This window comes from Calidris pugnax, unplaced genomic scaffold (assembly GCF_001431845.1).
Source record: "Calidris pugnax isolate Ruff unplaced genomic scaffold, ASM143184v1 scaffold52, whole genome shotgun sequence".
Lineage (NCBI taxonomy): Eukaryota > Metazoa > Chordata > Aves > Charadriiformes > Scolopacidae > Calidris > Calidris pugnax.
The window spans coordinates 2,970,804-2,997,886 of NW_015090811.1; the positions used below are offsets into that span (position 1 = coordinate 2,970,804).

Consider the following 27,083-nt stretch of genomic DNA (forward strand, 5'->3'; position numbering starts at 1 on the left):
AAAAAGACCTCAGTTGAGGGACTCTGTGCTGTAGATTAGGACTCGATTTTTGTAGTTACAGGAAGGTGTTTGGACAGAAAAGTTTATAACTGAAATGCCTGTGGGATCCTTGCTGTAGCAGTCCAAATTGCACTGTTATAAATTCGGTGTGTTTTAAACTTTCTACAACTTATACTGTATGTGATAATACACGTTTGGCATCTTTAGCATTTCCTAACTCACACAATTTAACTGCCTGGCTTGGTCATAAAGCCTTATCTCAGTTTTACCAACGTAAAGTCAGAATGACCCTGAAGAGGAGTTACTTTAAATTTTTATTAGTGCAAGTGAGATTAGAATTTGGCCAGCTCAGTTTCCCTCATGGAAAAATTTAGGTATCTCTTAGAAATGCTGCTGAAGCACATGGAGTCAGCCTGGATGCTGCTGTTCTGACCCCATGGACGTGGAGGGGCTGCCTCTGGAGCATCCAGTGAGGGCTGATGAATCACACCAGTACAGCCCAGTCCCTCAGATGTTTCATCCAGCCTGGACCCCAGTGAAATGAGGAGGATGACAGGCAGGCTGAGCAAATGAGGATCTCTCACTCTCTCCCTGGATGGTTTGGGTGTGCAGACCCAATGTTGGGCAGCAACGTTGTGTGCTCGGTGTGGTAGGGTAATGGTCCCTGCTGGCATGAGGAGCCCGTGCTATTCTGGTGCCACCAGGAAAGGCAAAGCCCATTAATCACTCCCTGGTAGAGCCCCTCAGCAAGTTTTTGCTCGCAGTCTTGTGCCTTAACACTGTGGTGCCTGAAGTTTACTAAAATATTCTAGCTACAAAGCATCCGAGCCTCCATTTGCACTTGCCGACTACAGATATATTTCACAGCAGGATGACAGGACAAAGAAAAATAAATGAATACTGAATTAATACATTTTAATGCTTTGGACAGGGTAGAGCTTTTCCGCCTTTATTCTCTTAAAAATAATTTTTACCTTGGGCTCAGTAAACAAAGCGTATGTGTTTTGTTGAAAGATTTACAATCTGTCACTTAAATCTCCCAGCACGGACCCTCGTTCTGCCCAGCCCTACCCCTAAGAGTCTGAAGACCTTTGTCTTGGGTGGTCTAGAACCTTCCCCAAAAAGCTTTCCAGGGAGGTCAGGCGTATGATTACGACACAAGAAGATACAGGCAACAACGTAATAGCCTGTGCCGGACGTGTGATGTACTGAAAATAGTGAACCCTGGAGAAAAACCCACCTCTGAAATATGTACCAATAACTCAAGACCCTTTAGTCAGCCTTCAAACGTGGGCCTGCTGCAGTTTAATAGCAGAAAACTTGCATCAAAAGGAGAATGCCTTTTAATAGCACAGCTTCTTCCCCATGTCGGTTCCCCTTATCTCGCGCCCAGACTTCAAAGCCTGGCAGGCACCTCCCGCGGTTGCGGGCCGCTGCTCCTCTTCCCTAAAGCGAGCCGCCGCGAAGCTTTAATTCTACAGAGCTTAGGAGCTTTGCAGGGCTGCAAACAAACGTCAAGGGACTGGCTTTTGGGGAAAGCCAAAAGTTTTTTTTAGTGAAGTTGGATCAGCAAAATTGGACTGCATTGAAATGGAGGGACAGTGGAGGGAATTCTTTATTTTTTTTTTTTCCTTTTGCTAGAATGAAAATGTTTAAAATTTGCATGTATGTGAGCTCCCTCCCTTCCCCACCAGAAAACCTTGTGGAAGAATAACCACAAGGCACTCTCCGATTGCCCATTATCCATATACTATCAAGCTGTTAATGACTCTAGTCTTGCAACAGGCCTGCTACCATCTCTGCCCTCGTTTTACAAAGGGAAAACAGAAGCAGAGCAGGTAAATCAGTTTATTCAGGGACAAGGAGTAAGTTGTAGATGGAGCCAGGCAAGAAAATCTTTTCTCTGCTTTCCCCCCTTCTCCTCAGCTTTAACCAGATTCGGCCAGTTTTTGCTGCAGGTGGCTCCTGATGTTAGATATCTTAAAGTAGCACCATCTGAATAATTGCAATCATTTTCCCAGACTGATTTGGGGAGGTTTGGGGGAAAAGAAGAGGTTTTAAAAATATGCCTACAGATGAGTCATGCTGGTTCTATAAAAGTCATCCTTGCAGGTGATTAGCACCTCCTCTGACAAAGGCACTGCAGTGGGATTTTAGAACTACTTTAAGGTCTGCAAAAATGACTTCTGTGGCAAATTGCAGCGCGGCGCTCAGCCCCAGCCCTTCCCTCCCTTGCCTCGAAAGGCCAAAACGAGTATTAGGAATAAATACTCACCAGTTTGGCATCCTTCCTACTGACGTCCTGCAGGTAGGGAACGGTTGCTAGCTCAGCCATGGCTTGATTAATCGTTTGGGACTGTTCCTGGCCTCTCTGCAAGCGGCCGAGGAGGCTGGCGTAATGCAACTTCTCTATCCCACGGGAACACGCGCAGAGCCGGTCCTGTTTTCCCAGGAAAAGCAAAGCAGGTTACAGGGGAATCATGAAAAAAACCACCCCACAGTTATCCTTTGAGTTCCGTGCCTTGAGGCTTATCAGCATGTATATTTGCGCAGGTAATGCTATAAGCAATATGGCATCCAGCACCTTTAAGATAATGTTGCTGACAATCCTTTATAGAGGGGGAAAAAAAAAATAATAAAAAAAGGACTTTCTTTCCACAATCTCTCTAGTGGTACTAGAAAAATAAATATGTAGTCATAATATATGTGAAGGGGAGACAGGAGATAACAAACATGAATGCAATCTTCTCATTTGGAAATGGCTTTTCCCTAATCCCCTCTGTTAAATATTATCTGACTTTTATGGATTGCTTTTAAAGTTTCAGTGAAGAGGTTGAGAAAAACGTTGCAGTGTGTCAGCTTACGGCTTGTTTGCAGACTAGGCAAATCCAGAGTGTCAAATATATAACCTTGAGGGACTGAAACCTGCAGAGGTGGTCTCTGATCCTCCAGGCAGCTAGGCACATGGTAAATTTTAAGCATGTGAATACAGAAACTCAGCCAAGTGCTTGCATAAAATCTCAGCACCTGCTGAAGTGTTTGACGGATGGCAGCCTTACCGCCATATTTTCAAAAGTATTCTGGTGCCAAAAATGCAAATAAGCACCCTGCTGAGATTTTCAAAAGCAATTTGGCCCAGATTCTCGACGAGATGTAGCCATTGCATATCTGAATGCTCAGCCCTTCCGAGTCAAATTTCCATTCGTCTAATCAGGGTTTTGAACGTATTTAAGTGCCTGAAATTCCAAGAATTGGCATCAATTTTCAAAACCACTTCCAGTATTTTTAGCAGACCTTTGTTCTGGCAGTTGCACGCTGATGCTGCCATTTCCATACACTTTCAGGTAGGGGATTTAAAATCCAATAGTATATTGAACAGGGTGAATAGAAAGTTTTGACTGACATTCATTTTTTCAATAAATGGTGTCCTGTTTTTAAAATTAGCTTCTCTTGGCAAAGAATCTCGGTCTTTTGGTTTGATCTCTATCTTGGTTTTCCAGAAATTTGTACTAGGCAAGCATCAAGTGGTATCAAAATGACTATCAACGTAGTTTCTTGTATCAAGTTTAAGAATTTAATAACAACGCTGTTCTTGCTTTCTATACATCTTACAAGAATAACAATGGAAAAAACTCAGTTTTCTTTTAATTCTAGAAAAATACAAATAATCCTGGTGTAGTTAATTTCACCCCTTTTAATACAATATCTAATATAATTGTAAAATAGTAGAAAATAAGATGAAACATTGGAGACCAACGGCAGGAATGCAGCTTTAATCTGGGAGCTCCAGGTAGGAAAGCAACTGGAAAAGGAAGAGCTGAGCCAACGAACTGGTATTTCCGTGAGCAGAGGGGGAGAATCAGACACTGTACAGGGAAGAGGAGCCCTGGTCAGCAGTTCTCTGAGTATCACAGATAGCTCCAGTCAGCTGTGTTTGGAGAGGTTAATTTAAACCCAAGCATCATGGAGCAGAGAAGCCAGCACGGTAGGAGATACCTCTTTTGAGAGAAGTGTGGTTTGATTAGTCTATTAATGAAAATGCCAAGAGCTTATTATTCTTCTCAATAAACATAATGCAAGGCTAAATTCCAAAGAGGGCAAACATCTGAAAAGGAAAGGAGAGATAAAAGACAATGATAACAGAAGGACCATTGTGTATAAATAGGTTCAAATAAGACTGGGGTGGCAATTAAGCTTCTTATAATTCAGGTTAAAAGGTCTGCAGTGTGTTTCAGCAAGAGTACAAGAGGCAGAAAGCCCAACTAGTTCAAAGATGGATTTTATTCAATTTATGAACAGGATACTATGCAACACCAAGGTGTATAATAGCAGGTGTTTTAACTTGAGGAGTCAGGAGAGCTCTTCCAGGTCTACCTTCTCCTGAACTTCCGTTGACCAACCTCTAAGAAGGGAGACAAGGACAACCTTTCTTACAAACTATTTTTATCACTTCAAGAGTTCTTTTCTGAGGACCGAATCTAGTATTAGTAGGAGACATCAGCAAGAACAAAAGATTTCTGTGATCCCTGATATGTGAAATTGTAAGTCTGACACAGTCTAGTTAACATGGCACGAAGGCGAGGAGCAAAATGGAGCCCCATCTCCACCTGATCATCAGTGTTTGAAAGCCAGAGAGCCGTGTCCCCAGGTGGAACTGTGTGCATTAAAATGAGGAGAAGCAATCAGTTAATGAGAGAGAAAGAGAGCTTTTATCAACATGAAATGGTTTCACAACATTTTAGATGCAGATAAAGGTTTTCCCCTGCTATTTTTGAAATCTGCCCAAAACCTTTTTGTGTAAGCACGAAGGAATGAGTATATTGAGTCATCAGCTAAGAAAGCAGGTAAAAATCCTCTATCGTCATGCTGTGTCTGTTGGGGGCTTCTCCAATGATTAAGAAAGTAAAAAGGCAAAAAGAAAACAATTTTTTCTCTGCTTGACTCTTCAGAAAAATACAAGAGCATGCCACGTAGCTATGGGAAACCAATTGGGCATCTGTGCCAACGTGCACTCTGTGGACATTGCAATGCTATTTAAGTTCATAGTAGGTTGGAAGTAAATAAATAAATAACCGTCAGTGGGGTTTTTTTTGGAAGGGATTAGCGGAGGCTGAACGTTGTCAGAGGTGGCGTTTCAGTGACAATGAAAAATGCAGAAAGGGAAAGTAAATAACTGGTGCTGGCAGGGGAAAAAAAATTCCACGGGGAGATGAACCATGTGATGAGAATCACATGAACTATAGCAGAATTCAAGGGACTACTTAAACCACAGTAAAAAAACCATAGTAAAGTGGCCAAGCAATCAGATGAAGATGAAACCAGCCCAGGTAGGCACAGTGAAGGTTAAGTAAAGAGCAAACTTAACTGGAGGCTTCAGTGGAAAAGAGTTGGCTCCTTTAACAAAGAGAAGAGAGAGGAATTGGGTAGCAAAAGGACCAGCAAATGCAGCAAAAGGACCAGCAAATGCAGTGTATGGAGTCACAGTTGCATCCTGGTTAGAAATGCAGGAACATGTTAAGGCAATAAATTAATAAATTACGATGCTGTTACTTCCTAGATGGGCCCCAACCCCATTCTCTGGTATTCCAAGGAGAATTTAAATCAAAAAAGTAAAAATGAGCAACTGATGGAGTTTGTCTTGAGGACTTTATTCTTAGCAGACAGCCTCACCTATGGTGGGGGTCCTTCCAAGAAAGCTTCCCCAGAAAAATTTTGCTGCACGAATTTCCTTTAAACTAAGGTGGGGGGGGAAGTGTTTGTCCCCAGAGGCATCTTTGAAGACCTTGCTGGGACATTTTCATTCCTCTGACCTTGGGCTGAAAAAGGAAAAACACCTACAAAAAGCAGATTAGCCTGTTCTAGATGGAGTTTACCTGCTTTTGCTAAATACCCAGCACTAATAACCAGAGCAAAGATAGGACAGGTTTTCATTGCAAAAAGGAGATGGAGAGCATGTGAGAGGAGTGAATCATGTGTCCTTTCATGTATTGAGAATTTTGGGATGATACCCCCACTTTTTGCGTTTATCTATACTCGTGAAAGGAGTCATCCCTTATGCCACTTCTATTTATAAATAAAGTTTAATTGCTGAGCGCTGGGAGTGCTAAAGAAAAAGAAAAGCAAAGTGGCTGGTCAGCCTGGATTTAAAGCAGGATCTGTCGTATCTAATGCATGTGGCATGTTCAACCATCAGCTTTAAGAGCACCACTTTGCACAAGCCTGGAATGCCCCCCAGTAGTTCTTTTCTACTGTGGATTCTTTACTGCTATTTTTCAGCTCAAAATCTGAATGAAGTTATGCCTTGCAAGCAGCTCTGTAGTGTATTGCAATAACAAGTGGAAAGAATCCATCATAATGTTTCTTTAATGCCCTTGGTATCCTCCAGAAAATGTGCGTGCTGAAATCTGTATGTAGTAAACACTTCCCCTCTACTTAAAAAATAGACAACAAAGCAGGGAGGTCTGTAAACGCACACATCATGCTGTGAATCATATGGCAGGTTTTGTTCACCTTTATAATATGAGCTGTCTAATAAGCCCCTCTGGCCACTGTTTCTCCTCTTAAGTGGCATCATGTGCCATTGGCAGGGGGCTGCAGCGGGAGAAAGGCAGACTCGGTGTGTACAAAGCAGCAGCAATTACCCCGGTGAAACCACTTGGTGGAATAACCGATGGTAATCTCGAGTGGAATATGAGTAGCTGAAGGTCTGAGTGATATATATATATATATATCTTTTAAGGCACGTACAATAACCTTTGTGTCATGGTATGGATTTCTGGGGAGATGAGGTTTATGGCATTTCCCCACCAGCAGCAAACGATGCTTTGTGGGGACTGGGCTGTGACATCCTCTCTCAAACGCCTTCTGCTTTACAGTATATAAATGTCCCCTTGATTCAAATGGGACTGGTTGTTCTTTATGAGGAAGTGGGGACACACACTCACACAAAATAAAAAGGGCTCTGCTTTTTTTTAACCTTTACCTTCATGTTTTGCCAACAGTGGTGCATGTGGAAATCATATAATTAACTCTACGTTACGTAGCTGAAAAACTGGTGTGGCAGAATTGACTTACGTTAGGTGTTGCCATGGCTTAATTAGCTCTGCTTTATCACTGAGATGTTTGTTTGTTTGTTTTTTTTTTTAAATCTGATTAGGACGAGCATTTTGGGTTGTACGTTTGTGTCTGCAAATGAAGAAGATGGAAGACAGGAATGTTTGTTGTATTAAAACCAAATATGTTCTTTTGTCTTAAAGTAAGTTGTAAAGCTAAAGTCTGAGTTTGAAGGTTGTTTTCCAGAAGTTTTTAATTTAGTTTGTGTGTGATGGAAATACGATGAAATCTCATTTCTAGCTTGAAGAAAATCTTGGAATACTTTCAAGGAAGCAAAAGTGGCCAAATCTCTGCCAGGCCCATAAAGAGATTTTAATCACCAGTAGCAGAGAAGTGCTGGCTCTGGGCCTATCTGTATTATCAAGTCTAATTGGCTTTGTCATTTGCTCTCAGGGTCAGAGGTTCTGTCTTGCCCGGATCTTTCAATGCTCTGAAAACTGAAGGGAAAGTGAATATGTTTCCACCAATAATAGATGCAGAATTGGCAGCTGTTTGTTCTAGCTCAGTGATATTTTCTGCTATCTTTGGGCTTTCCTCCTCTCCCTTAGAGCTCCCATACTGACCTCCTGGTGCCTGGTTAGAAACCTATAGGGCTGTGGTTCAGACCTGTTGGCCCATTCTTGCTGCTGCTGGAGGTGGCCCTTGGGCAGACCTTGTCTGAACGGCAGGGATGCTCTGCTGACCTCCTTGGAAAAAAGGCAAGTTTGCTGCTTGCTTCGGTGCTGCTGGGATTTCAGCCTGTATTTTTGGGAACCCTCTTCTGTTTCAGCAAGAATATTTAAATATTCTTTATATGGGCGAGGTTTAGAGTTGGTAGAAAATATTACTGTGTAGGAGCAGTGTAAATTCATACAGCTAGTGGGGACTGGCTTGGGCAAAGCTAACACACCACTCTGCTCCCGTCTCTTATGTGATCAATTTGGTTTCTTTTCCCTATATCCTGGATGCCAGATACTGCATATCTCTGCTTAAACCATGTGGTCCTGTTTCTCCAAGTCCATTTACAGAACCAAGGAGTTATAGGGAATCCAAAAGAGACCTGATTGCAAAGGTTCTTCTCTTCCTGAGACTCTTTAGAGACTCAATAACTGCAATAGAGGAATCTCACCTCTAAAAGCTCAATGTTATATCCAGAGAGAGAATTGTGGGGTCAAAAAATTTTGTAAAAATTGGAGTTTTACTAGGGCTTTCAGAAGGACCAGGGTTTTATTCTGTATCCAGCACTCAGCCCACTGTCTGTTTATACTTCTAGCTCCTTACATGCTGGAAGTGCAATGCACACAGCGATAACAGGTATTTCACTTTCCCAGAGATGCCACTTCTCTCAGCCTGCACATCAATAACTTGGGCTTTTTGGTCATCTGGAGCCAACAGCGCATGGCTTCAGGAGAGAACTGGAAAGAAGAGGCTGTGTTTTTCCCTGGGGATGTCTGCTCTCAGCCTGCTCCACCTGCCTCCCACCGAGGCAGGTGCTTTATGAGCACCCATTTTGGCCAAGCACTAAGCACCTTTGCCTCCCACCAGGCGTTGTGAGTTGAGGCACTTACTGTTGTTTCAGCAGCTGCTCTCTGAGAGTGAAGGAGACAGAGCTTCCCCAAATATCTAGCTAATGCTTCTTCCTTGCTCGGGGTTGCTAAGTAGCAGTTTTTTGTCAACCTCCTATCTGGTATCAAAACCTAAGAATATAAATCCTGTGATTTGCTAAGACACCCCTGACGAGGAAATGGTTCTGATTCCCTCAACATACAGAAAACTAAAAAACTGTTATTGCTAGGGAAAAAATGTTAACATTAGCATTTACAATCTGGGCAGGAGAGGCTTCTTCCACTTATTTTCAGGAGAATAATTTAAGAATTGCATTAAAACAGTCTAGTCTACATGCAAATTTGATTTTTGACCTTTTGTGCTAATCAAAAGCCATGGTGCTAAAAAGCTGTGTACATTATTGCAGAAAGTATGGAGTAGAATTAACTAATATACCTTCAATATGGTTGTAACAGATTTGAAGGTTGTTTCACATCCTTCACTGTATAGGGATCAGGATCTAAATCACTAGAAATCCTTCAAGTAGCAGTAATTAACTCTTGATGGAGATCGTGATGACACGTGTAGTATACTATGGGTATTAAACATAGCCAGTAGTTTTGCTGGTTATGTGAAAGAGGGATATAATATAATAGGCCATAAAGACTTGAGAAAATTGCATGCAAAGTGATTTAAAATAAACTGGGTACACTGTTAAATAGTTAGGGCTACTTTTTTAAAGTATCTAAACCCCAATTGAACTTTATTCGTAATGCAATTCATTGAGCATTTCTGGACACAGGAGGAGCATGTGCAGAACGAATTACCCACCAAAAACCACAGGTTATTCACACACTCACAGGCTTCTGCCGCCACACACACTACACACCAGAAAGTGATTTTGATACTCACAGTTAATCTGGTGCTTCTTATAAAATCCATTACTGGCAAGATCCTTTTCCCGGTGTTATCCCAATATCTTTGTGTTTCTTCAGTTGTGAGATGAGCGAAAGGTGCTTTCCGGTCTAGGAAATGAAATCACAAAACCATATACTGTGTTTATTCCTATACATCTTCCACAGAGGGTCGAGCAAGATGGTGGGTGAACTGGAGGAGGAGAGAGGAGGATGGGGAGAGCTGTCTGGACAGTCAGGGCTGCTGGCACAGAGAAATGGGTCCTGAGAAGCCCCCCAACCCCCTGATTCAGCAAGGAGGATGGAGGTCACCCCTGAGCTATCCCAGCTATTGAGCAAGTTGACGTACCTGAAAAGACTGGCACTGTTCTACTTGACCACCTTTCCAAGGTTTTCCCAATATGTTTATTTCGGAAACCCAGTGTCAGCAAGTACTGCTGGGGAGGCAGGGACGACCACTCTGCCGTCTGTGGCAAGGTGTGAAGTCCATGAGGATCTGCAATATGGAAAAGAAAATAATTTCCACTGTCACATTTCTTTTCAGCTACAAGAGAAGTTACAAGGTTTTTTGCCCTTTTTTTTTTTTTTTGAGGAAAAAATAGGAAATCTAAGATGGAGTGAAATGTAATCCAGAGAACTTGCCAAAACAGAGGTGGCCAAACCAACCAATCCAGCTACAGCTGGGTTTTGAAATTCCAGACTCCGCAACCTTTTGCATCAACAGCTTAAATTTTGCTGATGCACAAGACAAAACGTGTTCTTCCCATTTATGCACTTTTTCAGTGCTGATCATCCAAAACATTAATAACTCACCACTTCAGTAACATAACATCCTGATCTTTTAACTGCGAAAGAAGCTGTTTTGTCATCCCCTGAATTTATGAGCTTTGATTTCCTACAGATCTGTGCTTTTTACCATCACCGCCACCGTAATCCCAGGCTTCCTATATGTACTTTCCCCTCCACCCAGCTGGCACGTGGCAGCCTGTGCTGTGGCTTGTCCAGGCTTTGTCACTGCTGCTGCCAAAAAAACCTGTGTATCAGCCGAGTGGGTCTGCCCTGACCTCGGCAGGGACAGATGCTCAGAGCAATTGTACAAACCACTTTTGTTTAGGGAACCAAGCCGGTCCTTTCCTCCCTTCCCTTCCCCCTGCAAAAAAAAAAAATAAACCTAGATTGAATGTCAGTGTCACTTCTCACAAAGGAGTGCTCTGTTTTCCATCAGCTCTGCTTTTAAGATGCCAGGCTGTGCGGTCACAGTGACAAATGGAGAACCCCACTCAGAGCTCTCCGGACATACCCCTATATAAATCAAAGCGAGTGGACCTGATATTTCCCTTGCAGCGTGTTCTGCTTCTGATGGATTCTCAATTTTGCGACGAGCTGCATGGTGCACTTGGATTTAAATGCGTATCAGCTCCTTTTTCCTTGGCAATAAGGAGAACTTTGAAATCAATTCAGTCCTTACACTCGAACAGAACTTGGGCTAAAATTGGATGGACGATTGTTACACAATGAGAAGGTTATTTAAAATAACGTGTTTGTGAGATGTCTGGCATTTCACACCCACTCTTAAAATGGGGTTTATCTCATATTTTTAATTTCACCTATGTGAGACACAGACCTGCAGGTCGAATGGTTGGTGGTACCACGCTGACAATGAGGTAAACTTGTTGCTTATGATGGGTTTTTTTTGGTGAGAAGTGTAATGCTAGGTCAGATCTGAATAGATAAGTTGAGAGAACCCTAGTGCTTCGGTTGAGTTCAGCTAACACTGTTGTGAGTTATCTCAGCATTGAGTTTAGGAAAAGGAGCTGCATCTGCTCTGGGGGGGTTTCCAGAACAGAAAGGAGGGAGGTCGGGAGAGGTCCCACCTGCCTGAGATCTCTCTGACTCTCAAAACTCCAATACACGTTGTTTTTTCTTGGATATCTACCCCATTTAATTCCTAGAAACATCAGTAATCCCAGAACCCACACTCAAAGAAATTTGTGTAAAATCAAAGCAAGTCTTCTAACAAATAGATTTTAGAAAACCAGCCTATTTGAGGGCAGAATGGGCTCTATTCAATCCATTTTATAATTGACTAAAGTACTATAGAACTGGGATCTTTTGCCTCCCTTTTTTTTTTTCCTTCTTCCTTTTCCTTATTGGGAGGATTAAGAAAATGACTGGTGACACATTCAGAGTCATTCGGTGATTTATGAACACAAACTGAGTTTCAGTGTATCACTCGCACATTTTTTGCAGCTTATCTGCTCCTGGAAGTCTCACCCTTGCTGTATATTTGGGAGATTATGTGAAATATGAATGCATCTTTATAAAAATCAGATTCAAAGAATTTTATTTTATGCTTTTTTTAAATCTAAATACTTTTGTCCCTGGAAATTCTCCACAGTCACATCAGCAAGTAAACTGTAGACAAGGATTTTACAACCTCTGTGATAGATAAGTCCACATTTTCCCTCTTTGAACCACCCCAAAGCTACTGCCAGAAATTCAATACACGGGTGGTCTGCAACTTGCAACACATGAGCTAGTTTTATACTGGTTTCCTAAAGCGAAACAAAAATGAACAAAACGAGTTTACTTGTGTTAAATATTTGCATGGTTTTGTGGTAAACACTTGGTTTCTTAATTTCTATTTGTGTTTTTCAAATAGGTTTTCTTCTCCTCCCTAAAGGCAGAATGTGTATTCTTTCGGAAGCCTTATTTATTTGCGGAGTGCTGGGACTCAGTGCTGCTGCGAGGACCAAGTCATCATCTCTGACCTGGGTGTAAATCTCAGCCTTTCAGACCACCCTGCTGGAAGTGGCAGTGAGAGGTAAGCTGCACATTTTGTTTGTGTGATGAAGGCAGAGGCTTTCAAGAACTTGACCTAAGAAATGTGCTTTTCCCTTTACGTTTCTCAATCACCAACTCAAAGCCGAGCATTATCAGGGTCAACTACATTCCAAGTCTCCAGGTTAATGACAGTAAGAAATGCCTTTTATCCCTCTGCCCCTCTTTTGCCTAAATGGCATGCCCATTTCTCTTGAAATAAGGCTGTGGTCACTAGAATTTAGGTGTCAGTTTACTCCAGGAGATGCTACTTGAGTTCACTCTACCAGGAGATGACAGTGGGCTCTGCAAAGCCCTTGTTTGCTCTGGATCCTACTTGTCTTCAACAGGCTAAAGGAAACCTGGCTCTGTATTCCCACCCCTGCATCTGAGATGCTCTCAAACGTGGTGGTCAGTCCATTAGCGCTCATAGAAGGGAGGGTATTTTTGGAAAGTGAAGACCCTGCTGCAGGGATGACCATCGGTGACCGATGGGAATGAACCTGGATCTTGCTCTCACCACAATACGCTGCCAATCTACTTTTGAGTGAAAGATTAGTTGCAATAATGAAATTCAACAACTGAAACACGAGGTTTCATGGATAAAAATAATCTTTATGGGGATTTGCAGTGTAAAGTCTGTGCTTTGCTGAGTACTGATTTGATTACCTAAATCGTGTACAATCATAGAGCAAATCTCAGAAATTAATTTTCTCCCCCAGAAGTGTAGAAACCTACAGGCTCATACTCCAGGCTCTCTCAAACTCTTTAGGTCAGCCACACACACAAACAGTGCTTAAAAGCATGTGAAATCTACTGTTACCTGTGTATATGTGCTCCACGTAATCAGGGTGCCTTTTAGCAAACACATCTTTTATCTTGTCCTTGCTGTCAGCCTTGACTTCTGTCACAAATGGTGTGTACATAACTGAAAAAGATTCTTCTCTAGTGATGGCTTCTTCAATCATAGCCTAAAAAAGGCAAAGAAATGATACATTTCATGTCGGTTACTGGCTAGTTAAAAAAAAAAAAAAAAAAAAAAAAAATTACTTTCACAGATGATATTTTCCCTTTAATAATTGCACAGTCATGCAAAGATAACATATTTTGGTCTTGAATATTAATTAGAGGGGAATTTAAATTAGTTCCAGAAAACACTGCCTATCTATACTCAGAAAATCAATTTAATGGAGAAAGAACATTTGTAAACAGTTTTCAGTGCAGCGAGCCTATGTCTTCAATGAGGAGAGAAGTATTAGATAAATTATCTTTTAGATGAAAAGAAGAAGTGATTCCATGCTTTCTGAAGGTCACATCTTTCATCTGAGGGTTTTATTCAGTCCTTGGGAGCTGGTTAAACAATACTAAGCATTCATATTGCCCCTTGGGTTGGCATGAATCAGACACTGTGTCTATACGGAATATTAGTCTTAAAATATTACATTTAAACACCATTTGCATTAAGAGTAAAATTCGGTCCTGTGCAGAGGGCAACACGAAGCTTATGAACCTTGTCATCCCTTAAAAATGACTCAAATGATGCATTGGGCCGGTCTGATGCAGAGAGGTGGATTTCACACTCGGTGGACCCCGATGAACTGGTGGAGGCTGGAGCTGCCAGGAGGAGCCACCAGCCTGGAAAGAGCCTTCCTTGGTGCTCTTATCGACCAGTGCCAGGCAGGTTTAGCTGCAGTTCCTCCTGGCTTGGGGTTGGGGTAAGTTCACGTTCAGCACTGCTTCGGTTGCATCTGTTGTTAACAAAGATTTTTGTCTTCTTGATGTGGACGGTCCTTTCTGGAAACTGGGGGAACTGTGAGGCTTCATTAATGTATCGTGGCAAAGGCGTAAACATGGGTAATAGTGACAATGCTCACACAAGGTTAATAGAGACAGAAAAGCACGAAAGGAAAAGATATATATATTTTTAACAGGGTGTGTGAGTCTCCCAGATCACCTTATACACTGAAGTGATTCACAGAAAGTATCGCTATGGGACTAGCTTGGTGCTTTATTGACAAGCCCTCACTTTTGTTCTCCTGCCTGTCCTCCACCTATGTAAAATTATCCAAGACATAGCGTGCCTCTGTGAGTCATTTAGCTGACAACTGCTCCCACCAACCCAGAATGGGAGGCTGAGAGTGCCAATCAGTTAAGTATCTGTGTCCTTCTCATTAATGGCTTTAGACAATGGGTCCTCTGATATGGTCTTATGCCGTTTTATTTCCATCCTGTTTATTGGTGTGCAGAAGTACCATAGAAATGCTATAATGGTTTTTGAGCAGGTATTGGGATGGGCTGCCACGCATGCACCCTGAGTGCTCTTACAGGAAACACTCTGCCTGGATGTTGAGGGTATCACTTGAGGATTTGTTTATATTTTAGATTATTATATTTAGCCAGTCCATTATCCCGCATTAACTAGAATGGAAGCAGTCTGGAGTGGGCAGTATTTAGCGCTGGAAAAATTAACAAGATCCCAATGTGTGTAATAGTATCATGATTACCTGGGCAGTAATTACATTCCCCTCCATCCCCATGAGGAGGAGTTGCAGCTTTCCACGGGCACAGCCCTGTTATCCATGGTTGATGCCACAGATCTGGGGGTTTCAGACCAGAAAGCAGCAAGTGTGTCCTCCTGCCAAAACCTCGGGAGCCTATGAACGGATCTGTGCCCATTCCCCCTGAGGGAATACTTACCAGTCTGCACTGACTTATAGAAAACTGATTTTAGGGTTTCATATTTCTATGGACTTTAATGATCTTGTCATTCAGGCCCCTTACAGGATCAGTAGTAAAACAATGGTACCAATCTAGCTTTCCAAGGTACATTTTCCAAAAAACCGAGGCCTACTTGTTCAAGTCTTAGTGAATTTCATGTGTAAATATAGACACAGAAATCAGTCAGCCTCATTTTGTGTGAGATGTTTGGTATTCTGCTGATTTTCTAGAGTTTGGGAGGCATTTCCTAACCTGGATCAATACGAGCGTATGAATGTATTTTTTGGTGTATCCATACACTTCAGATTTAAAATACATGGAGCGAGGCAGCAAGATGAAAACATGAGAGGCTCTGTATTTTGCCTGCAAAGTTCACTTTTGTGTGGCTTTGTCATCCTCAAGAACAGCTCAAAGTCATGCCTATAATATCTGTGCATCGCCATGGACCCGTGGCTACTCTGCACAGCGGGCAAATAGTGACTAGCTCAGAGGGCAATAATGGTAAAATGTCAGCCAACAGGGAAAAGAATAGATCTGTAGCTTCCAGTCAATACCGCTACTGAAGGTATTATTATTACCCAAGAGCATTTTCTTCCCCCCCCAAGCTACTGACCCTGGACATAGATGTTATTTGGTTTATTATCCTCTTGGATTTTTATGGGGTAAAGTCTTAAAGGATATAAAAATTTAGCACATAAAAACTTTGGAGGAGAAAACTTTATATGATGAAATCCCTAAGGATTTTTCTCCTTAAGCCCTTATGCACTGAAGTACGTGTCCGTGGATGAATATCTGCCAACATGTCCAGGAAACGTGGTTGACTGGACATCATTTGTCGTGCAGCTACTCAAGATACAGTCACCCTGTGGAGAGGATTTCAAGGGCTTCAATGGAATTTCAAAATAGTCATAGGAGAGAGGACAGGACGACTGGTTTTTTTCCCATTTGCATGAGTTTTGGTGCCTTTCCATCTGAAGGATCCCGTCTGCAATGTTCTTTCAGATATGTCAGGGAAGACGGTGCTGTTCTGGACTCAGAGTGGAAGAAGTGTTGGGCTCTTTCATGAGTATGGAGGCAGCAGCTAAACTGATAATGATGATAAAGAAAGTGGAATTTTTGTGCGTATCTTGCAAATGAGCTCTGCAGTGGTGTCCTGTCACATGGTGCTACACTCCAGCCTTCAGTTCCAGCAGAGGTAGGAAAAGTGGAGTCCTTGAAATGACCTTAACGTGTAAGAGAGAGCTCCTTTAACAATGTACAACAATCTAAGGACTGTGATAAACTTAAGTCCATTGAATGTGATGGTTTACCTCGGCAGTGGACAAAATCTATCCCTTCAGTGAAGATGCAAGAACTGTCTCAAGAAGCAGTTGCAGAGTAATCTGATGATAGGGAACATCTTTTTGTAGTTATGGGACTGACTCACGCTCTGCTATGTCAGGAGGTTTATATCTCTGTTTTGGAAGTGTGGGGAATCAGAGAAAGTCTGCAGAGAAACCATCTGGAGACAAAGTATCTCAAGGGGTATTTATATTGTCAGCACTTCTATTAAAATAGCAGTTAATTCTTTCATGAAACACAAGCGTTCACAAGGTTTGAGGGATTATATTGCTGTTATGACAATTAAAAAGCCAAAAGACATTCCTAAATGACAAAGTCTATTTTGATCAAGGTTTTAAACAGATATTTGACCTAACACCACATACTGCTCTTCTCTGAGCACCTTGACTCTGCAATATCCTTGCATTCTACCGTATCAAGTAATGTTGTATTTCACAGACTTCTTAATAAAAGACTTTTTAGCCTAAACAATCTTATATTGTCCCTTCAATACGCACTAAAATTCTGTTAAGAGCTCATAAAATGAATAGGTAGATGCACAAGAAACAAAGTTTTTCTGTGCCAACTTTTGATGGCAAATGATATAACTACTTAAACATTTTTATGAAGCTCTTGCCATTTTGCCTGCTTAGAGCAGACATAGAAGAAGAAAAATGGCACTGTATCAGCAACAGTGACAGTAGTTTTCCCTGCTACAGTCCCTAACCTTAATCCTCTTTAACTACAGAAAGGTTTAATTTGGAAAATCCAATTATCTTGACATCTAGAATTAGCCAAAAATTTAGATATCTTTCTAGTGCCTTATCTCGCAGCCGCAGTGCACACTCAGCCACTGTCTCATTTACAGTGCAGCGGGAATTGATGCTTTTATTGATGATTTTTATTAATACAACGATATCAGTCAGGGTAAAGCCGTTAGCCTCTTCTATGAACTGCTTCCACTCTTAGGCGGGTAGTTAGAATTATGGGTGCACTGCGGTGAGACCTATGCGCTTTTCTCTATATCTTCCCAACCATAAAGAAGTAGCTGGCAGCCCTGCCACTAAGTCTGTTGCTGTTGTGATATGAATATCTTCTCACCAGCATGATCTTCTTACATCATTTATATATATATATATATTTATTTTTTTTTCTGCAGGGAAAAATAAGTAGACAGAATGCCAGAGCATATCCTTTTCTCAATATGTTTACCGCATGAATAAATCATGTACCATACAATAGAGGAGAACTTTCTGCTTATCTGCCGTGTAATGCCTCCCCATTAATGTAGGTCACATCAAATATCAGCTTATTTAGGTTCTTAAGTTATTAACGTATTTAAGTCTCTGCGAGTTATTTTGTATGCAGTGTATTCTGCAGGCAGATTTGCAGAGCACCACAGCGATAGATCCGCGTGTTCCGCTGACTTCCGACGGGCAGACGTATTGCAGATGGGTTACCTTAAGCTTCAAGTATCTCTTTGATACTCCAGTAAGTACCTCTTTATGTTTCGGAAGAAAAGAAATCCGTGCTTTATACCCTTCCAAAGAGATCGCTACTTATTAAAGAAAAACCCCGGAATACACAGAGTATGGAAAAAGCTGGAGGCTGCTCTTGAAACTCCTTGAAACTCCCTGTCCGTGATGCCAGCAGGTGGAAAAGTGGGGACTGAGCAGGAATGGGGAAATACAGCTCTACTTCGGGGAACCCCTCTGCCCACAAGCTGTCCTCTGCCCCTGGTCTCACAAACTCGGGTGCATGGAGAGTGCCGTGGGAGGACCTCAGCTCCTGTGTCACTTCCTACCAACCAAGAATCTTACCATTTCTTCCCAGCACAGGGGCAAATGGGAAGGATTTCAGTGTTTCTTTGCTGTGGTGGAGCATCCCTAGTAGGACCAAAGAAATGAAGGTTTTATGTGCTTTGCAGGGCTGATCCAGAGCATCAACGAGGTGAGATGCTGTCACTGATTGAATGAGGGTTTGTTGCCATCAGTAGCCACCCTGTGTGTCTGCTCCAGGCGGCAGGTCCAGCCCCAAGCCTCCCTGCGGAGGTGGCTCGTGGGCCACCTACTCCTGCCCCTACTGGGGCTTTGTGTCTCCTTGGGATGCTGTGATGCCAGGAGAGCTGGTCCAGCGGAGCGAGCTGAGGTCCTATGGATAGTCAGTGTGACGACCATGGCTCTTGACCACCTGGCTAGCTTTGGTGCAGACACAGTTCCTTGACGTGGCAACAGAGGCAGACACAGATCTGCAACGAGGCAGTGAGGTAGAGGATGCAGATATCAAAGAACTGTCCCCATGAACAGGCCAATTATCCTCTAAATGAAGGACTGGCCAATAATTCTAAGTGAAGCTGTTGTCCAAAACCACAGATTTTTAGCCAGTTTTGTTGATATTGCTCCTTTCTTAAGGATAAGAGAGTTTTCATGATGAGAAATGCCCTGTGACTGCTCTGAGCAGCAGGACCCTTCGCCAACACAAGCCCTGGGCAGGTGTTGGGTCAGCTCCACATGGTTCCTGCTATGTCAGGAACCTGTCACAGTTTAAACTGCAGGGTTTTTTGTGTGAAAGGGGATTATAAACTGTGCTCAGTTGAACAGCTTTAGTAGTCTGGGATCAGAGAGCCATCTTAACTCTGAGAGGCAGAGATAAAGGTTGAGCATCACCGAGTGCTTTAGGTGAATATAGTCAGACCCACTGGCCAACACCAGGATGCTGCATCCATCTGGTGACTCAGACAAGTGCTTGAGAGACACAGAGTGACCCTGGCAAGGAAATACCCCTGAGAGAAATGTGGGATGCTTGCTGTAGGGGCTTTTCAGGGCTTTCAGCCCCAAAAAGAGGAAAGACAAAAAAAAAGGAAACTAAAATGCAGAAACTAACTGAAGGAAATGTCAGTCCTTCCTAGCACTGAGCTCAACAGCTTTTGAGAACTTGACTTAAATGTGAAGAGATGAATCAGACAGCCAGAGATGGTGACTGATGTGGTTAGCCTGTAAAATGGACAGCACTTTTCAAAGGGGCAGCGAAAAATCATGCCTGAGTCATTGCAATAGCAAACTACTTTATGTGGCTGAATGGCTGCTAATTTAGTAGAAGACAAGTTGACTGTATATAGAGATGTTTCTGAAAACTGACTTTATCTCTTTTTGTGTGATGTCCTCTGTAGTTCTTCATGAGCAGATGTGCAGCTGGAAAGCCAGGTAACCAGTAATGATCCTGGGAACAGCACAAACCTCTGCCTGTAGCTTCATCTCCCCGAAGAAAGGAGATGTTATACAAAGAAAGGGAAGACGATAACGAATGTGTAACTTCGTAAGGACCTTTGCAACTCGAGGGAACAATAAGGGCTTGAGAACAGCACAAAATGGCCGGTTTTCTCCAGCGATTTCTCAGGTTTCCTTTGTAAGCTCTGCTTTGCAACCCAGTAAAAGCCAGAATGAATTGAAAATTCTACTTGGGAAACATGCACACTGCTTTTGAGCTGCCCTGTAGGGTTTTTTAAATGGTCTGGAGCTTTGCTGGCCAGGTTGTTCCTGTTGAGCATCTTTGAGACATGATTTATGGGCCTCTGCTAACAGTTAAAATCCTAATTGGGTTGGTATTTCGCTTCATATTGGGATTTCCACAGCTACCAACTACAGCAAGGTATGTGTTGCCTATTACATTCAGCTAATATAAAAGAAATCCATCTTTCCTGAAATTAGAGACAATTAATCCATCTGTTTTAATAATTGTGACATTTAAATTAATAACTTCGCTTAGCATGTAAATATAAGTATGATTCAAGCAACCCTTATTCTACCATGAATGATCTGGTACCAGAAAAATAGAAGTAGCTAGAGAATATGTGGAGGTAGATATTATTAAAGAAGAAAGAATACAAGAAAAATGTTAAATTCCTTGGTTTTGTACAGGTAGAATTGTTTCTGGAATGGAAATATCAGCAATAACATCAGCAATAAAAAGCTCCCAAATCAGTATCAACATGGTAGCTCTCTGTTACGTTATTTTATTTGCCTTCTCAATCCGGTTTTCAATTACTCCATATTTTCACTGGTGTACCTGACAGCAGAAGGAAGCTGATTTTTGCAGCTGAGTTATGTGTTACAAATAATGTATTCCAAATCCAGACTGGTCTGAATCCCTGAAATGGCATACGTAGGAAAAGGCCCATTCCACCCTAAAAAAATGTTAATAATTTTAATTTTAACCAGTTGCTTCAGCCACGATGCAATGAGAACATAAGAAACCCCTGAACTGGTCAGAAGCTGCATCTGGATACCAGTGAAATGTCATCAGAATGAACTGATCTTCCTGCTTATGGGCCAAAATCTTTTTGTTCGTTTGAAGTGCAGGATGAAGAAAATAATTACATCCCAGTTTTCCACCAGAAAATGAAAAGCTCAGTGCTTCAAGGCAAGTGTTGTCCTTCAAAATGGCCATGGATCCAGAAAAGGGAAGATTGACTACTAGTTTTTATGAAGAGAGGTAAGAGAAATGTTATCTCTTTTCTGACACGAGAAAATTCAATAATTAGTGCTTAAAGCAGCAACAGGTTCCACAGACCTCTGAGACAACATAGACTTACAGATATTAGGCTCTTAGGTCTGCCTGTACCCACAATACCCATTGATCTCAATGGGATTTTCCCCCAGATTTGATTGAAGAATGGACTTTTCTGCAGCGAAGCGTGGCACAGCATGATCTGCTAAAACAGCCTCAGGAATTAATGAGAAAGACACATTTGCTCGGTGATATGATGGCCAGGCTGCCCAGGGAGGCTGCCTGTCAGCTCCTATCAGTCATTCCATTAGGAGGATTGCAAAACATCCCTGCCCTTGCCAGCTTGGAAACCTCACGTTCCACAGCAGGACACGGGGCAAGCATGAGCACACAGGACCACTGACGGCCCTGGTCACCGGCTGGGACCACAGAAGAGGTTCTGGCTACCAAGAGCTTTTTGCTTTCAACTTTCTTGCCTTGGATCATCACCCCATGAGGTGTGAGATAAAGCTGAGTTCTAACAGAGTTGACAGTGCCCATCACTGCACTGTGGGTGCTCCACCACCTTGCAGGGCTGGGTGATTGTTGGCTTTATTGTGAGGTGTGTGTATTGCTCTGCGCTCCCCTCAGGCCGAATTGTTTGAGATGGAAGCACCTGATGTTCATAACAGCAGCGAGAGAGCAGAAAGCAAATATCTCAATAGCCAAAACCTCCATGCCAAGCCAACACACGTGCTGCTTGCTGGAAGCTTTCTCCCTGATGTTGAGTTTAGCTGACAGAAATACACTCAGAAACCCAAGTCCGAGAGCTCCGTGCGCAGCAGTGGCAGAGCTGGTGGTTTTCAATGTGCTAAGAGCAGCTCCATGATGGCTGCGATCTTGGCCAGAACACTGGGGTTCAACTGGAATTAAAGCTTGTCCTGGGTTGAGGGACACAAGACTAACTTTTCTTCTAATGCTGGGGAAAATTGCACTTTTAGAAGACTCTAGTGTCTGAATTGATGAAAATATTTACTTCATAGCCAGCCAGGCTCTGTGGGATTCAAGGTCTTAGTGTTTTCGAGCCTTGCCAGGCCCAGGGACAAGGAGGAGCAAGGCCTGGGCCTTTGATCCAGGCTGGCCAACAGGATTATTTCATACCATGAACGTCACAGTCAATACAAATTAGAAAAGTTTGCTTCATAGCTCTCTCTCCCTTGATGGTGGCAGGTCCAGACAACCGCTTGCCCTGGTGCCGGAGCCTTGAGGCCTTCCCTTCCTCCTGAAGCCATTGCGCTGGCAGTGTCCGCCATTTGCTGTCCCTGCTGGGAGTGCACAGCTTCCCCCTGATAGAATGGGCTGGGTATAATTCTTGTACATCTTGTATCAGTATTGGGATTATTACTGGTTCTTTAGTATTATTGTTAATTATTTAGTCTTAGTCTACTAAATCTATTTATATTTCAACCCTGTGTTTCTTTGTGTTGCCCGATTCCCCTTTCCGGGTGGGGAGGGGTCATCGGGTGATAAAATAATTGTCTAAATGACAAGAGGTTGTTATGGGTTTTCTCAAACCATAACAAAGCTAAAAGCCCAGTTTGCTTCAATGGAAATTAAAGGTCTCCATTGGAGCTGTGGCAAATAAACATTGGCTATGTTATAGAATTAAAGGCTTTTAGTGCAGATGGTTACAGAAGGGCAGGAATATGAACCTACAAGCTTTGAAATGCCTTTCTGGGGCTCTGTTTGTTTCTCTAGAAGTTCTCTGACAGTTTCTGCTTGCATGGCCGGCACAGTGGCACTTAGTGTGAGACTTCGGCTGGATGGGAATGACTTTGGACATAAGTGCATAATGGACGCTGGAGTTGAACCTTTGATATAAAATAGGCCACACGCTTTTCACAATGGAATAATAAAAGCAATTAATTTTGTGGTGTGCTAATGAGTTAAGCATGAGATGTTTATAAATTAGGTAATGAAGGCACTTTATACTAAGATGTTTGTGCCAGATACTGCTGGAATCAGGCTGTGACTTTGAAGATAGTTGCAAAGTTCATCTTTGACAACGTTGGGCATTTTTGACATTGTAGGGTGGATGTGATGTATTTTTACTCATGGAATGAAATATCTGGTTTATATTGCACAGTTTTTAGCCAGAGGAAATAGTTTACAAGGGTGTGAGTAAAACTGGACAGTTTGGAGAGGGACTCCTCCTATAGGATTAAATATCTCAAGTCTGTTGTTTGTTTTGCTATTACAGCTGAGAAATTGCATTGCTGACAATAAATGCTGGGGAACGTACCTGACTGCAGTAATAAGTAAGTTTAAACTTTGTCTTGCTGCTACCACTCTGAAGATATCTATGATAAATAACTTTCACATTATTATTTATTGTGATGAACTCTAACTCTCCTGTTCTTAATTTAACAGCCAATACACAAATCATCTGGTGCATATTCTGTGGTGGGTTCTGAAAAAAAAATCCCATCCATTTGATTATATGTTAACTTGGAATGTATATTTTCAATCCATGGAATAAAATGTTTGAACAGAGAAGAAGGCCCAACTTACTGAATAATATTATCTATTGCAAATTACCTTTTCACCTCTCATCAGCATTATACCTTTATCTCAGAGTGTAATGGAAGGCGGGTATTAATATTCAAAACCAACACAGGGCATTAGATATTACATATCACTGTACAGAAGATCCAGAAATAGATGATTTACTTTAAAGGGGATAATCAAAGAAAGCTAATCAAAAAGCTAATCAAAAAGAATATTTAAAGTTGCCTTGATCATGATCCATAGGTACATATACACGGAGAAGATAACAAGTACCAAAGGTTCTTTCAGCTTTCAGAGATGAATGCATAATATAAATTGCTGGGAGTTTGGAGTGGACAAGTAAGATCCCAGCCTGTAAATTGGGGAGAAAAAGAGGACAAGCATGCAACAAATCATCTCTTAGATGGGTTATGGTAAGTATTCTCTTATTAAGCTGTTTAAATGGGGATTGGGTAATTTTCTCACAACCTGACTGCTTTCTTCTTTAGGCACCAGCTCAGGAAAGTAAGGGTGCAATTCTGTCGTGTTTTTATGCAGGAAGTCAGATAATTCATCAATATGAGCCCTTCTTACTTTAACAATCTGACAGAACAAGCCTTGCAGTGTGCCTAAGAGGAGATACGGTCACATGGAACAGATTACTGCTGAAGAAGAGGAAATATGTAAAAGTTAATAACGAGGAGGGGGGCGATTTGAGGATGTTTCAAGAAGAGTTTTGAAGAAAGAGAACTCCTGGCAGTTGATGTCAGGGATAGAAGAAGTTCAAAGGAAAGTATAAAACTAAATCAGGAGAAGGAAACCAAAGGAGATACAAGATAAAGAGTGCTCTGAGCATGAGGAATAGATCAGGAGAGAAAAAACAGTGATTTAGAAGCAGGATAAATAATAAAGAGCTTTGCAGATGTGAATTAAGGGCCTGAATTTTTTTCAGTGAAGACATCAGCTGAAGGATTCGAGTGGTCTGTACAGTATTTTGAAGCCATGAAAGAAGCAGAAGACAGGCTGTGAGGAAGAAGTTTCCAGCAGTTAAAAGAATTACGAGAAGAAGAAACAAAAGTAGTCAATGACACACCGTAAGATTATATACGTGACCCGCTGATCAAAGCAGAGAGTGACATTGCTAATCTAAAAACCTTTCTTTGCAGAAGTGAAAAAACAAACCGTCCTGTTCACCATCCACTCCCTTCCTCCTCAGATAATTTTGCTCACTGTTGTGAGCCAACGCTAGCGAGTTCTGGGGCAGAGGAGTAGTTAGCAAGAAAAGCGTGCATCAATAGCTGTTGCTTTGGTTACAAAGGCACATGAGCATGGATAGTCGTGACAAGTTATTTTCAGCTTTACACCATGAAATAGAAAGAATATTAATAACAAAAAAAAAAAAAAGATTGTTACCTCTGCTTACCTCTGCTTGGTCTCTCCGTGGTGGAAAGTCCCAGTGCAGTGTCACATGCTACATCATCCTGCATAATTGTTGCCGTGTGCTCTAACGACATTGAAGTCACCCCTGATGCTGAGTGCACAGAACTCATCAGCTCGGGGAGGAAAAGGTTGTTACTGGTGCTGGGGATATGTCTCCACAAGCAGCGTTTCTTAAGTGCTAGCTATTAACTTGAGTGGGAGCGGTACTGGGTTGGTCTCTCCGTGGTCTCTCCAGTGCAGTGTCACATGCTACATCATCCTGCATAATTGTTGCCGTGTGCTCTAACGACATTGAAGTCACCCCTGATGCTGAGTGCACAGAACTCATCAGCTCGGGGAGGAAAAGGTTGTTACTGGTGCTGGGGATATGTCTCCACAAGCAGCGTTTCTTAAGTGCTAGCTATTAACTTGAGTGGGAGCGGTACTGGGCACCCAGCTGCCTCCAGTGCCTGTGTGTCAGCAGATAGATACCGCCGAATCCCTAGCCCAGCCCACGCTAAGGCATATGCACAAAAGGCACAAAATTGCAGAGCAATCTCTGTCTCCCAGTGAAAATCAAGCGCGGTGGGGGATCAAACAAATGGTTAGATCTCTACTGACATTTCAAAGCTGCTGCAGACAAAGATGACAGCCGCTCAGGTTGAGGCGGAAGGCAGAGGAGGAGTGGGAATGGGGCACAAACAGCATGGTGGTGGCTCTTGATACCATGGGGGTCCAGGGAGGCCCACGCATGAACTCTCCATCAGGAAAAAAAAAGAGCTGCAAGCTCCGGACTGAAGCAGAGATGAAACAGAGTCCTACCATGGCCAAAATAATTTTGGATGGTGATGCTGATGTTGTATGATGACGGTAACGGCTGGAGGTGATTCAGTAGCCCCACTTTTGGTCTGGTTCGTATCCACCTTAGCCCAACCACAGCTTCTGATTTAGACTCTGTGAAGAGGCATTGCAATGAATCTTGTCCTTCATGCCACCTTTTCGGCCCTGCTACATAGCAGGACAGTCTGAACCACCAGGGGAAAGAACAGCTATGACAGCTCCTCCTTTAAAGGTTTATTCTTTGAAGCTTCATGTCCATGACATGAAGAAGGGAAGTCAATGGATACCAGTGTTAAGGGACAGAAAAAGACATTCCATTCGAAGAAATGACCCCTTCATAAAACCTATTTGTGAACTCAAGATTTTAAACGAGTCTGACCCAGTGGGGAAAAAAATCAAACTGTTCTGTACAGAAGAAATTCTCTGCTGGAAAGCATATAAGAAAGTTCACAGGCACTGCAAACACTAGCCCAGTGGGTAATTCTCTGAATGAGATGCACTTTGCACTCACAGCAGTACTGAAATTCAGCAGCTCCCAGGACTGAGATTTATTCCATTTTACCTATGAGAATGCAACTAATAATAGTTTTAAAAAGGAAGAGTTTACCTTGTGATGGAAGGTAAGAGACCAGTTTCTGATTGTTATTACTCTGGCTTGTGTCAGACATATTTTGCACCACTACACATAAGGTACAGATGTCATAGATGTTCTCACAGAATAAACCCAAAAATAAATTAGATCAGAATCAGACCCTGAAATTTTATTGCAAGGGACATATATTGTTCCTAGTATCATTAAATTCCTCGCATAGACAAGGAGGACCTGAGGGCCAGGTCCACTCTGGAATGTGGAAGAGTCTTCCACCGCCTGAGAACCCAAATGCTGCAGTCCCTCTGAAATGCACTTTGACTGTGTTGATACTGGGGAGGAGGTGAACTCTGGGGCACCACTGTTTTTGACAAGCTCCAGCAACAACAAGCTGCTCCCAGCAAAGAATCTGTTATCCATCACCTCCAAGTTTGTGTGAGAGCTCTCCTCGGGGCAGAGGGGGGTACTCTTAAACTTGAATTCATGCTGATGTGGCTGAACAGCCATATGAAATAAGTATCACTCAAGAGATGAGTCTCATTAAAGTCAACGGTCTAGTCCCCACAGAAGCAATCTTTGTAGACTGGGGTCTTACCCAGCCATCCTTCACAGAGCACTTTAGATTCCTCTGAGACCATTCGTTACAGTCATTTTTTTTCCTCCCCTTCCGGTTGAAGAGTTTGGAAAGGTGTCAGAGGATTAGTATCATGCAAATTGCAGAAGGAAAGTGTCACTAAGGTAGGAAGACTTCACAAAAAGTAGCTTAGGGGACTATACAGTATCCAGAATTAAAT

General features: G+C 42.4%; 1 protein-coding gene across 1 annotated transcript in view; it reads right to left on the minus strand.

Annotated features, from left to right (window-relative positions):
- The window catches only part of SPATA16 (spermatogenesis associated 16), a 126,781-nt gene that overhangs the window by 35,637 nt on the left and 64,061 nt on the right, over positions 1–27,083 (minus strand). Inside the window, exons 6-9 of the mRNA XM_014938797.1 lie at positions 13,195–13,342; positions 9,901–10,047; positions 9,550–9,662; positions 2,276–2,440 (exon numbers count right to left, since the gene is read on the minus strand). Of these exons, the coding sequence (XP_014794283.1) occupies positions 2,276–2,440; positions 9,550–9,662; positions 9,901–10,047; positions 13,195–13,342 (573 nt within the window). The remainder of the gene's footprint in view (positions 1–2,275; positions 2,441–9,549; positions 9,663–9,900; positions 10,048–13,194; positions 13,343–27,083) is intronic.